The following is a 13757-nucleotide window of genomic DNA, read 5'->3' as shown; positions in this document are numbered from 1 at the left end:
ATAAATATTAAAAGACAAATATTGGACTCTATTAGGGATCAAGAGGATCCTTTTAGGGAGAGAATTTCACTTACTACACAGGCTCTAAGACTCACAGTGGGTGGTACCTCAGGAGGACATGAACTACCAGGAATAAAGACCACATCACCACTGGGGGCATTCTGAGTTCAACAGTAGTGTTTCACACTGCTTTCAGGTGTTCTGATGCATCTAAAGTCAAATCTTGGTGTGTGTAGTTGCTCTTATCTATATCATAATTTAGCAGACATTGAAACCTAACTCCCACACACAAGCTACACAGCCACTTCTGACTAGACACTTCAGGTTGCCTTGTAACATTAAAATGCTCAGGTGGTGACGTGAATTCTCTTTGCCTCACTTCCTCATCTCTGGGTGCCATTCAGCAGGTAGGTGAATTTCACATTTTTTTGGTTCCTGAAGGCTGATGGCAGGGGCTAGGGAATGGGTGTGAGAGATTAAAAAGAAAGAGAAACATTGGCCTTTCTTTTGAAAAACCTACGAAGAAACTCAGGATCTAAAAAAGAGTTGCTGAATTAAAGTCACAATTCACAGTTTAGTCCCCAGAGGCCCCACCTGCCAAGGCCTCACTTAGTCCATTGCCAGAAGGTAGAAGATATGTGAAATTCTCTTGAGATTCTCTTGAGAGAGCAGATTCCTGGGCCCCTCCTCATTCATCTCAGCCCTACCTTTCTTAGTCAACATGCTATGTTGCCTTTTATGGTTTATCACCAACTTTCAGAGAGAATTATATTTGAATTTTTATGGTTATTCATGTAAGGAATAAGTCATATTTATGCAAATAAGATAAATTATGCTTTTGCGCTTGCAAGAGAGAAAAATATAAGCACTTGGCTTGCTTCCCAGCTGCTACTTCAGGAAACAGGTGAGGGTGAAATGAGATAGGAAATGTCAAGAAGCACTGACTGTTTCCATGCCTGTGGGAGGGTAACACCCAGTTTTCTAGGTCGACTTCATCCCAACTTTCAGTTAACCCAGCTGTTAAGTGAGCAAGGTTATACTGGGGATGAGAAGTGGGATTAGGAGGAGGTCAGAACAGAAGACACACCCTTGGGTTTTTCCTTTACATCTTTTACCTCCTTTACCTCCTCCACAAGATTCTTGCTTCCAGCACCACCAAATTACAAACCTTACACTTGACCAGTGGATTGGTTGCCACAGAATCTGAGACAGCACACCTAGTTTCCTACTCTCCAGGTTCATGGAATTTATTTAAAAGCATGTCACCTGCTGGAGGTGCAGACAAAAGGATTTTTTAGTTCTGCTTGCATTAGGGAGAAAGAAGGCCATGGTTCCCTCCTCTAATCTTTTGACCCTTTCTATTTAGAAATAAGCTATTTCTCTCTTCCATGGACAGGATCTTTATCCACTGTAAAAGGGAGAAAAGAAGAGCTATTTCAAGGAATGAATTTGTTTCAACCCAGGAAAAGCCCTGAAAGGACTAATTTTTACTCTTTCCCTTAAATCCAGCAATCTAAGTCCAATTCCTAAAAAGTATATAAGTATAATAAAAAGTATATATTTCTTTCTTTCTTTCTTTCTTTCTTTCTTTCTTTCTTTCTTTCTTTCTTTCTTTCTTTCTTTCTTTCTTTCTTTCTTTCTTTCTTTCTTTCTTTCTTTCTTTCTTTCTTTCTTTCTTTCTTTCTTTCTTTCTTTCTTTCTTTCTTCCTTCCTTCCTTCCTTCCTTCCTTCCCTCCCTCCCTCCCTCCCTCCCTCCCTCCCTCCCTCCCTCCCTCCCTCCCTCCCTCCCTCCCTCCCTCCCTTCCTTCCTTCCTTCCTTCCTTCCTTCCTTCCTTCCTTCCTTCCTTCCTTCCTTCCTTCCTTCCTTCCTTCCTTTCCATCCTCCTCCTTTTTCTTTCTTTCTTCCTTCTCTTTTTCTTCTTCCTTCTGCCTCCTTCAGTTTTGGGCCACATCTGTCAATGCTTAAAGCTTATTCTTGGCTCTGCACTCAGGGATCACTCTGGCGACCATGAGGGTGCAAAGGATAGATGTTGGCTTGGCTGCGTCTAAGACATGTAACATACCCACTGTACAAGCTGTTTTTTTTGGGGGGGGACACACCCGTGACGCTCAGGGGTTACTCCGGGCTCTGCACTCAGAAATCGCTCCTGGCTTGGGGGACCGGGAAGCCAGGAAGCGAACTGCAGTCCTTCCTAGTCTAACACGGGCAAGGCATATGCCGTATAGTTTGTGCCACCGCTCTGGCCCTCCCCATGCCTTTTTTGTTTCTGAGTGAATTGTTTATATCCTGTTTCTCCTTGCAAAGATAAAAAGTCTCAATACTTGGATCTATCTCTCCAGTAATAGAGTGATGTATACAATCTATCTCCCTATTAATTGCCCCTTAACCTACCAGATAGTATAGGATTAACAGGCAAATTTAATTAGTCCTTTGTCTGAGATACAAACTGAAAATGCCTGGTCCCCTGGTGATTTTTGTATTTTTGACAAATTCTGGTGGTTTATACAATGCTGAATATGTACTTGCTGCAGGTCTTTGTCCATTCTGGTCCCTTCATGAAGACTTCCATTTCCTTTCTTTTTCCATGTAGAGATCTCTTGTTATTCCACACCTGATTAATGCCTTTACCATCCTGCTTGACCTGTGATAGTCAGATATGGCTGTTGCATTCTTCCTCTGCCCTACTTCTCCCTGATGGGTGCCCTTATTTTTGCTCTTATGTGCCTATATTTGCTCTTTATCTAGGAAGGCCTTTCCTTTATGACTTCCATACTCTCTAGCAAAAAGCAGTTGTTTAATAAATGCTTGCTGAATAAATGGATAGAGGAATCTTTGCTAGTGGTTACTTTTTAAAAAATAATATCTTTATTAAAATATCATGATTACAAACATGACTGTGTTGGGTTTCAGTCACAAAAAGAACACCCCCCTTCACCAGAGCAGCATTCCTACCACCAATGTCCCCCATCTCCTTTTTCCCACATTCCCTGCCTGTATTTGAGACAGGCATTCTACTTCTCTCACTCATTTACATTGTCTTGGTAGTTGTTAGTGTATTATTTCTCTAATTGCACTCACCCCTCTTTGAGGTGAGCTTCATATCGTGAGCAGGTCCTTTTGGTCCTCATCTCTGGGCATTATTACAATAATGTCTTTTATTTTTCTTAAAACCCATAGATAAGTGAGACTATTCTGTGTGTCTCTCCCTCTGACTTCACTCAGCATAATAGTTTCATGTTCATCCATGTATAGGAAAATTTCATGACTTCATCTTTCCTGACAGCTGCATAATATTCCATTGTTTCTTTAGCTTTCTTTAGTTGAAGGGCATGTTGGTTGTTTCCAGACTCTGGCTATTGTAAATAGTGCTGCAATGAATATAGGTGTGAGGAAGGGATTTTTGTATTGCATTTTTGTGTTCCTAGGATATATACCTAGGAGTGGTATAGCTGTATTAGATGGGAGCTCAATTTCCAGTTTTATTGAGGAATCTCCAGGTTGTTTTTCATAAAGGCTAGACTAGAGGGCATTTCCACCAGCAGTGAATAAGAGTTCCTTTCTCCCCACATGTCTGCCACTGGTTGTTCTTGTTCTTTGTGATGTATGCCAGTCTCTGTGGCATGAGATAAAGAAATAAACAATTTCTCAAAGAAGAAATACAAATGGCCAAAAGGCACATGAAAAAATGTTCCACATCACTAATTATCAGGGAGATGCAAATCAAAACAATGATGAGGTGCTAGTGGTTACTCTTAAACTTTACTCTTTGTAATGCTTCTGCTGATTCTGCTTTTCTTATGAATCTTATGTAAAAATTAACCATTTATTGGAAAAAATAGAAAGGAGAGAAGGGAGTGTTTTTGCTGCCTTCAGAATATTTTCTGCTTTCAGTGATGAGGTGTGGACTTCTAGTTATTCACTTTTCTTTGCTCTGTCAAATCCCCCCCCATAAAATTAATTGCCAAGAAGAATGTTTTAAAAATGAAATTTATTTATTAATCACTAAAACAGTTTGATCATGCATCCTCATTCAGAATATTTGTACCTAAATCATCCATCCATATATCTAGTTAATCCTATGAAAAGACTGGTTATAAAGATAGCATGCTAGTGCAGCTTAAGTTGTTTCTATAGTCATCAAAGAACTGGGCTCTTTTCTAGGCATGATTGCATCTTAGTCTGCTTGAGTTCCATGAAATCAAAGAACTCATCCAAATAAATAAATAAATAAATAGTTAAGTTGATCACCAGAAAGAGGAAACAAAGACAGAGGATTTCTTTGCAGTTCAGGTACAATGATTTCTCCTAGACTGACTTGGAGTGAGGGAGAGAGATGAGAGATTACTGGATCAGGAAGGGAGGTCTAAGGATTGGCCCTGAGCAGAGGGGCTTGTCTTGTGTCTGTGGGCAGGAGATCTCCCTAGCATTCATACAGAGAAAGTCATCTGGGTACCATGAGACAACCGTGGAATTCTGCCCATAGTCATGTTGAAAAACTCACTGAAGCACCTGCTGATGCTCTGGGAGTGATGCTCCTCAGGGTGAGAGGGTCTCCATAGCGAAGTCAGTGATATCCTGGCCACCTTTGGTATTTCCCAGGAAGACTGGCATTTGTTCAGCTTGAGAGGTGCTTATATACCATTTGGGGAACTTAGCAGACTCAAATTCTACTTTGTCATTGATTTCTGTCTTGTTGAAGATGAATCGCTTTTCCATTTTCCTCTTGGGGTAATGATTAGGGTCAACCTTCTGTAGCCAAAAAGAAAGAATTTTTTTTTTTTGTATGTGAGGAAAGGAAGAAAGACATTCTGGTAAAAATGTTTTGAATTGATGAGAGAGGAAATGGGTGAATAGGTTACAGACTACTGAGTTATCTGTGAAACACTAACTTTCTGTGTGGTGACTGAAATGGAACTTATTTTATATCTAAAACTTAATTGGAATTCTAGAAATCATAATATCGGTAGTTTTATTTTTTTTAGGTGGTTCTATTTTTAAGTAAAAATTAGTTTCTAGGATTTTGGCAGGGAGGTGCAAAGCACATCTAGCTTAATGCTGATTGGTTGCTCCCTGTGGCCATTGGGAGAACTGTGGAGTGCTGGGGACCAATCCAGACATTCCACATGCAAGATATGTGCTCCAGCTCTGTGAGCTCTCTCTGGCCTTCTAAATATTGTTATTTTTCGACATTTTTACTCTGTGACCCTGTTTATAAAAAAACATCTATTTACAAATAAAGCTTTTGTTGGAAAACTGGTGTTGGGTTTTGGGGGCAGTGAAATGGAGGAGATGACAGATAACATACCCCTCTAGCTGATGAATTTTTCAAAGGATCTATCAAATGGAGCAATACTAACAATGTACAAGCCTTCTAGCCACAGAACTGTATAGTCTTTTGTGGGTGGCAATACCACCAAGATTACTAACACAAATGAAATGATATACTTTTCAGTGGTGGCAGTGAGATTTCCCTGCATTGAGCTCCATGCTAAATTTATTTACACTAAATGCATGCAACATTGGTTTGTAGCTCTGCCCTCAGATTTTATGAGGGCAAAGGCCTTGGAAGTAACTGATTTTAGGGGTTCTCGAAGGAGTATGTCAAGTATTTTCAGTCTCAGATATTCACCTCTAGCTGCAGAGTGGGCTTCCCACCTTGCATTTCACAAGACAGATACATATTCTGATCCTTGAGGCCCAAAGCTATAGGAATCTTGTTTTCATTGTCTTCTCCTTCCACAAAATTCATGTTGAACACAACTGGAGAAAGGAAAGGGACACATATCAGTACAGGACTGGCCCAGACACTGTACCCAACTCCATAACCTGTACGGTGTAGAATCTCTAAGGCCAAGTACACCGAGACCTCTAGGACTGGAACTTAGCTTCTCATGGACAGTGGCAGGATTAGTTGAATGAAGCTGATTTACCCCAAAGAAAACAGAGAGATTTCTTGGAGCCTCATCATAGAGACAATAAAGAATTAGTGGGTGAGGATGTTTAGAAACTTTTAGTTTGTTTTGGACTACACCTGTTTGTACTTAGGTCTTATTCCTGGATCGCAGGGATTACTTTTGATAGGTTCAGGGAACCATATGTGGTTCAGGGATGAACTCAGGTTGATTGTATGCAAGACACATGCCTTACATAAATACTATAATTTTGTCCCCATGGGATGAATACTTAATTTTTAAATACCGCAGGAAGAAAGTCATTTTGCCACTAGCAGGAGACCTGACTACCCATGCAAGGAAAGAGGCATAGCTGGATCAGAAAGAAATCAAAATCTATTTCAGGAGGGAGGAGATTTATAGTAAGAATGCAAAGTTGCAAGGGAGAAGATTTTGAGAAAGAAGAGACTTGGCTGAGAGGAGAACCCCCAAAGCCTCACTTTTTTTTTTTTTTTTTTTTTGGTTTTTGGGCCACACCCGGCGATGCTCAGGGGCTACTCCTGGCTGTCTGCTCAGAAATAGCTCCTGGCAGGCACGGGGGACCATATGGGACACTGGGATTCGAACCAACCACCTTTGGTCCTGGATCGGCTGCTTGCAAGGCAAACGCTGCTGTGCTATCTCTCCGGGCCCAGCCTCACTTTTAATCTTAATCATAGTTGTCTAATTTAAAGCCCCAGGGTCATGCTCAGAACTCAGGTTTAAAGATATGAGACTGCACTGTTGGCAGGAAACTTTTCTCTGCTAAAACCAGTCTTTAAGGACTGGGGCATTAGTAGAGAATAAGCCTATCCTTTCAGTGGCTGACTCTGTTACACAGCTGAACTCCTGAACTACAATGGCAAGGCACCAAGTAGACCCCCAGAAGAATTGGTTCCACAGACTCATACCATGCTTTCGATAGAAGTGAGTTGTAAGTTCCTTTTAATCAGTAAGATGTCTCTACAAGGAACTACGTGGTATTGGGTATAAAGGATGCAGGGTTAGTGTGAGGATGGATATTTTTTTCTCCATCATCCATTAAACTTCAATACCAGGAAGAAAGAGTCTGCAAGCAGTTAGATCTTTTCAGAAAATGCCCCTCACCCATCCTTCATTGGGAGCTTTGACATTTCACTCTCATGGACCAGCTTGGTAGGATTGTTATCCTACCAAAGCATTCAAATTCAAAATGATCAGTATGATTCTGAATCATACTGATTCAGAGCAGTATCATTTCTCAGTCCCATCTCTTGCTGAAATATGAATGTGCTAAGAGACTTGATCTGGTGTCAGTGGTAGGAGAAAGACACTGCTCTTCCCTCTGCTCTTTCATGATTTTTTCTTTCCCATCTGCTATCAGTTTCTTTAATATCTAGTTTAATTAAAAGTATGGAGAATTATGAAGCCACTAGGAGTCTAAAAAAGAAATCAGGAAGTTTTCAGTTACCTTGTTTGTTCAAAGACTCTGTGGTGAGGTGAAGAGCATGCAACTGATATGCAGAAGACAGCACCAGGCATTTTTGATCTATGTCCCGGATTTTGCATTGTATCAATGGCAGGGGAGCATCACACTCAAAATTAACATCATAGTCATCATAGAAGATGGGTTCTGAAATGTAGAGCTCATCATTATTTAGACAGAAAAACAGAAGGGCAGGTCCAATAACACAGTACAGGAGAACTTGGTTTCTTGTGAAACATCTGATCATGTACAACCCAAGTCCTATTGTGACATTGGTTGGATGGGGGCAGAGGATTAAGAACACTAGATTTGGGGCCTGAGAGATGGCATGGTGGTAAGGCATTTGCCTTGCATACAGAAGGGCCGTGGTTTGACATGTATTCTAGCAGCCCCAGTGGGGAGGGAGGAGGATATGGGAGGTAGGATGGGAACGGAGGTGTAGGGAGGATAATTCGGTGATGGGAATCCTCCCGAGATTATGTTAATATGTACCTAAAATATTATTGTCAACAATATGTAAGCCATTATGATCAAAATAAAAATTATATTAAAAAATGAGAAATATAGCTTTTCAGACTTTTAGCTAAGATCAAGTGAAGGAAGAGAAGCATAGTTGCAGACATTTATATTTTAAAATAACTTACAAAACTGAAGTAAGTATAAGATCCAAATATCTAAATATATATAAATATAAATTTGGGTTTTTTTTAGGCCACACCCGGTGACACTCAAGGGTTAGTCCTGGCTAGGCACTCAGAAATTGCTCCTGGCTTGTGGACCACATGGGTCTCTGGGGGATTGAACCGTGCTCTGTCCTAGGCTAGCTGGGGCAAGGCAGATGCCATACAGCTTGTGTCATCGCTCTGGCCCCAAGATCCAAATATATTTTAAATAAAATTATTGTTACTACAGATAAATTGGAATTAAATAAATGTTTAAATTTATTTGCATAATTTTAAATTAAAATATACTTTTAACTTGATTGAGTTCATCTATATTTTATTCCAATGGTTTTAGAAGCCATTTTAGAACCAGAAAATATTGGCAGGAATCTGTATTACAAATTGAAATCTATTTTTTTCTGTATTTCTACAGAGTGCCAATATGACATGTAATGATGATAGAAACAACTGAGTCCAGGGTCTCAAAACATAGCAGACATATGCTCTTCCTGTCACTTACCTGAGCCACATCTCTGCCACCCTTCCACTTTTCATTTTGCTTTAATGAAACTGGAGCCCTACTACATCTACTGTTGTTAGAAAAATAATGGCATAAAAATGGTTCTATGCTGAAGAGACACAACTTGTTTTTGTTAGTTTTTCAGTCTTTTTAAATTGTCATTGAATCACTACAGAAATAAAAATGATAGACATAATGTGTGATAGAGACATTGATAGGTAAATAAATGATATATCTAGAGGGAAATAAATGTAATTATTTTATTCTGTGAAGAAAAAAAAAAGGGCTGTGGTTTGAATCCAGGCATCCCCTATGGTCCGCGAGCTTGCCAGAAGCAATTTCTGAGTGTAGAGCCAGGAGTAACCCCTGAGTGCTGCCAGGTGTGACCCCCCCCCAAAAAAAAAGAACACTAGACCTGATATCTAAAACATGGATTTGAGATTCAGTCCTATTGCTTATTGTGGGTCAGCTATTGAGTTCCTAGTGCAAACAAGCCACACAAATAACATTACTCCAACAGAGATTCTATGAGACCAGCAGGAAGTAACACAAGTGAAAGCTCTATAAGGATGATCAAGTGACTTAAAATTGTGAGTAGTTCTTTGGGCCTTATTGCAAGAATAGTTTCAGCTAAAGAGAGTTTTGGTTTCTCAACTTTTCTGTTTTCTTCTCTCATCCCTTTGCCTTCTAATTTTTTTCTTCTAATTAAAATAAAATTTCCTGGCTTGGAGAAGGTGCTTAATGGACTGAACAGATGCTTTGGCTAAGGAGGCCCAGACTGGATCCCTAGAACCACATGGTCCTGGAAGTAATCTTTTCTGCATAAAGATGGGATTTCTCTTTCAAGCACCATTCCATCAGCTGTGGCTCCAAAATAAAAAAAATTGGCATATGGGGGGGGGTTCCTATGGTCTCATAGTTCAGTACTGAGCACAGTGGCTTTTGGAAGCTTCCAGATCCATATCTGGTGGAGCTCAGGTTATGTGATCTGAGCATCAAACTAGGGTCCTCATGAATACTGTATACACCACCTTTTGTGCTATCTTTCAAGTTTCCAGATCTTCTACTTTATTATTAATTAATAACATTTATTTTTGTGATATTGGGGATTGAACCTCTGGGCAGCACACATGCAAGGCAAGTAATCTACTCCTGAATAACACCTCATGCCCATAGGGTATGACTTTACTTTTAAAGGGTTGCAGCATGGGTATTTAGTGGACTAATAACTCTGGAACAAACATTGCCTGTCTGTCTGCAGCTTGCATTAAATACCTTCTTCAAAGATAATGGAAAAGATTCCTCTGAGGTCATCATCTTCGAAGGTCTCTGAGTCAGGGACTAGAATACTAGACTTCAGCTTCTCCACAGCCACAACAAGTGTCACTACATGATGGAGCTTCATGTTATAGAAATGGTGAGAGAATTGCAGCTGCAAGCCTTTATCTTCCCAGAGGTCCTGGTCTTGGAAGAAGCACTATGGAAAGACCAAGAAAGTGGGTCTGTTAGATGATCTGGTCCATGAATTTTCCTTTGAAAATCAGAGAGGATAAAAGCTCTTAGAGATTACTGAGCTTCTTTGATGATAGTTATTCAACCCTCAATTTCTCAACAGAGCTAACTGGCTTTCCTGACAATACTTGGCAAGTTGGAACAAAAACCCAAACCAGAATGTGGGCTTTTGGATGACACCTATGAATGTTTTTTTAGAATAAATTCTACTTCTGCCTTTATCTTTATCACACATGCTCCACCAAACATAAACATAAATTTGATCTCTTGTTATACCCTTAATGCTTGAACACTATGCATTTAATTTTTATGGCAATGATAATTTTATTATTTTTCATACATCTATGCATATTCAACAAGTTTTCAACTACTCCATATAGTTTTTCTTTTTTTTTTTTTTTGAGGATTCTCATTAATATTCTTTTTTTCTTCTTTCCCTTTTACGTCCCTTCTTTTCTTTTCTTCCTTCCTTCCCTTTTTTAAATATCTTTATTTAAACACTGGGATTACAAACATGACTGTAGTTGGGTTTCAGTCACAAAAAGAACACCCCCTTCAGCAGTACAACATTTCCACCACCAATCTCATTAATATTCTATAAATACTATGAAAGTTACAAAAATATATTTCCTCTTTCCCATTATTCAGAGAAATTGTATTAAAGCTTAACTGGGGTTACACAGTGTCATGATAATCTTCTTATAGCACAGAGAAAATCGATGTGGGAGAGAAGTTCCTGCCCAGAGCAGTGGCTCTAGATGAGAGATAAGTGCTGTTGGAAAGGCATTGGTGAGGACCAGGCAGAGGTCATACGGTTACACCCAAGGAAAGAGTAAACCAGTTACTCTGGTTTTTATCATCTAGAGAGTTGTTTAGTGAGACTGAGAAATGAATTTGGGGAGTGAGAGAATAAAGGAGAGAGAGAGTAAAGGAGAGAGAGAAAAAGAGAGCAAATGAGAGATATAAGGAGAGGAATGGTGGGAGAGAGAGAGGCCTGTTAAGCTGTACAATTGACCTGGTTGGGCTCAGAAATCACCTAGAAAGGATATAAGATAACATGCATTGTACAGACTATACAGAAGGAAAGGAACACCTATACATTTGTAAGTGGGTATTTATGAGAATACTGATTGACTGAGATAAATATAGCAACCACTGCTGGTATTTCAAAACTGAAGATTACAGGAAGCCAGGATATTATATGATTTTATTTTATATGTTTCTTGATTAGGTCCAAAGTACAGTAAAATGGCTTAAACTGCAAGTGAATCATTATTTTCCAGCTTCTAATTCAACTTTTTATATTCTATATTACTTGTTATAAATTTGATCCAAGAGAGCAAAACATATCCCATGCTTTAACAAAGGTCATTTGGTATGGTTTTAAGAGTCTGATTCAAGTAATGAATATACTGACCCACTCTTCTAAGGGAATTATCAGGTTACATCAAAACCTTCCTTGTATGAGGTGGCAAACATGGTGTCCATTGTCATTCCCCTTGTTCTCTGCAACCCTGGCTATCACTGCTGCACTTTTGAGACTGGTAGTGTGGGAGTTGGGAATGTCCAAGTTGGCATGTAGAGAAGCCTGCTTCTAGTTCACTAGGAGAAATGATTTTTCCCTCATAGAGTACCAGAGGAATGAGGAAGCTCAGAATTCTTTTCCTTGAACCTATTTATGAACCTGTTCATGCTCCCTCTGTGGTTTGGGAGAAAAGCCCATACACTTACCTTCAACTGTTGGTGTCCATCTTCATTCTCATTGCATCTGTAAAATAAACAGAGAGTGAACTGACTGTCTTTTAGACCAGTTTATTTTTCCTTCTGCACAGGAACTATTCAATGTTGCATGCAACATGTCCCTTTTTGGGGAACAAAATTACCAAACTGTGCATGGGAGGTTCAGAAAAACACCAGGCCAGAAATTCTATGCAAGAGCCCAACGATGTAAAGCATCTTCATCTGATCCTATAGTGCCAGGGATACTCAGGCCACCCTTCCAGGGATGCACCTGGGAATTCTTTGGTGAACCACAAACAGGTACCTTAAATATGCCTGAAATCAGCCAGTTCTTTGGTGCTACTCCAGTGAGCTATTTTGTCTCCAGGGACTTGATTTCCAACCCAACAGTCCTTCAAAACCTGAGCATTGTCTCTCACTCAAGTCAGACTTTGCCAAGGGGGCCTCTGTATAATCCCCCTGGAATATTTGTAACTTTCCTAATTGTAGGAAGATGAGCAGAAACATTTGAAAGGCCTCTGGGAATTGAGATTGGATTTGTATTTGGAAATTAGGCTCTTAGTCAGGGTAATCTGAAATCTTTTTGGCTATAGAAAGAGGTGAGCTGGGGGAAAATCTGGTCTCCAAGCAGAAATAACAAGCCCTTTCAGAGGAATTCTGCTCATTACTGATCTCAGCATCCCCACTCACCTGCAATAAGACATTTCACAGGAATTTTCAGGTACTGCTGCCATGGCTGTTACAGAAACCTGTGAAAAGAGAAGGTGAGTGCCAGTTTCCATGAAGTCTGCTTTCTCCCATTTGAGCTCTCTCAGCACCCAGTATGTGGCAGGCATGCATAGACATAATTCACAAATGAGTGCATGAAAGAGACATTCTTTGAGCATTTGCTCAATCAGACCCACAGTAGTATAGGAGCAAAGGCTTTGCCACTGAATTTTCAAATGACAGCTGCTAGGTAGGCTGTATTAATTCTCAGCATATTTTATAATTTCTAACATCATAAACAGCTATAAATTTTGTAAACATCTCAATCTTCTTGTGGGGGTGAGAGAGAAAGAAAGAGGACAAAGAGACAGGAAGACAGTCTTTTAGAATATCACCTTAAGAAAGAGTTAAAGGTCTACCTGAGCAATGAAGACTGGTTAAAAAATACAGATTCTCAGACTGGCCAGTGGCTTGTTGCAGCTGCTACACTGTATGACAATTTCTTCCACTCTTTTATGGCCTTCAAAAGCAGAAGTGGAAAGATGAGAAATTTCTCTCTGGTTAACTGATTTCATAACCAAGTTTAAAAAAAAAAAGAGAATTCATGGGAACTTCTGCCATTAATTAAATGAGTTTTTAGTTCATAGAGAGGAAAATAGTAGCAAATATGACTCTTTTTTTTTTTTGCAAGAGAGTTATTGTCCAAACAAATGCTATTTTCCTGGCCATCATTATGCAGTTGATGTCAATATTAAACTACAAGATTTTTGGCTTGAAGATAGAGCAGGAGTATATCCTTGAATGCCAGAGAGTTTTGATACCTGGCAACATATGATTGCCTGAAAACCATCAGGAGTAGCACTCCCTAGTGTGGATCCCAAAAGGGATTTTCCCAGGTTAGAAGAAAATTTTAATTTAATTAGTCTATGGGTCAGAGTGGAAAATACACATTCAAAGCATTCCCTCACTCATTCCCTGTAATTATATTTAAGAACCCCTCCACTTGCAGATGGGTTAGTGACCATAAAGAAGTGATAAGATCTGTCCTTGTCTGGATTCAGTTTGCTGTTTTTTAGCACAATAGCACAAGAGGCTGAGTCTGGCAATTGGCACCACTCTGGGATGGGTTAGCTTCCTGGCAAGTTTGGAGGATACTTTGGAGACAAGCTCATAGGATTATTTCAGACCACGTGTCCTGATGCCTTTATGAATCTCACAT

The 13757-nt window shown here is 39.7% G+C and overlaps 1 protein-coding gene across 1 annotated transcript; it reads right to left on the bottom strand.

The window, feature by feature from the left end:
* Positions 1 to 4244: 4244 nt before the first annotated feature.
* IL1B (interleukin 1 beta) lies at positions 4245 to 12543 on the bottom strand. Its single transcript, XM_049784463.1, has 6 exons — positions 12521 to 12543; positions 11822 to 11858; positions 9854 to 10055; positions 7382 to 7543; positions 5631 to 5761; positions 4245 to 4750 (listed from the first exon to the last, which is right to left on the bottom strand). The coding sequence occupies exons 1-6, from the start codon at positions 12532 to 12534 to the stop codon at positions 4538 to 4540; spliced, it is 759 nt and encodes a 252-aa protein (XP_049640420.1). The 5' UTR covers positions 12535 to 12543; the 3' UTR covers positions 4245 to 4537.
* Between the last annotated feature and the right edge of the window lie 1214 nt (positions 12544 to 13757).

Source organism: Suncus etruscus, chromosome 12 (genome assembly GCF_024139225.1).
Source record: "Suncus etruscus isolate mSunEtr1 chromosome 12, mSunEtr1.pri.cur, whole genome shotgun sequence".
NCBI classification, from domain to species: domain Eukaryota; kingdom Metazoa; phylum Chordata; class Mammalia; order Eulipotyphla; family Soricidae; genus Suncus; species Suncus etruscus.
The sequence above is the reverse complement of the archived record's forward strand: the minus strand, read 5'-3'. Positions and strand labels throughout refer to the sequence as shown.

Excerpts from the sequence above, each read along its gene's own strand:
- IL1B (XM_049784463.1), bottom strand. Across the intron at positions 10,056-11,821 it reads ATGGACACCAACAGTTGAAG|TGCTTCTTCCAAGACCAGGA; the intron begins GTAAGTGTATGG and ends GTCTTTCCATAG. Across the intron at positions 4,751-5,630 it reads AGCCCACTCTGCAGCTAGAG|AAGGTTGACCCTAATCATTA; the intron begins GTGAATATCTGA and ends TTTTGGCTACAG.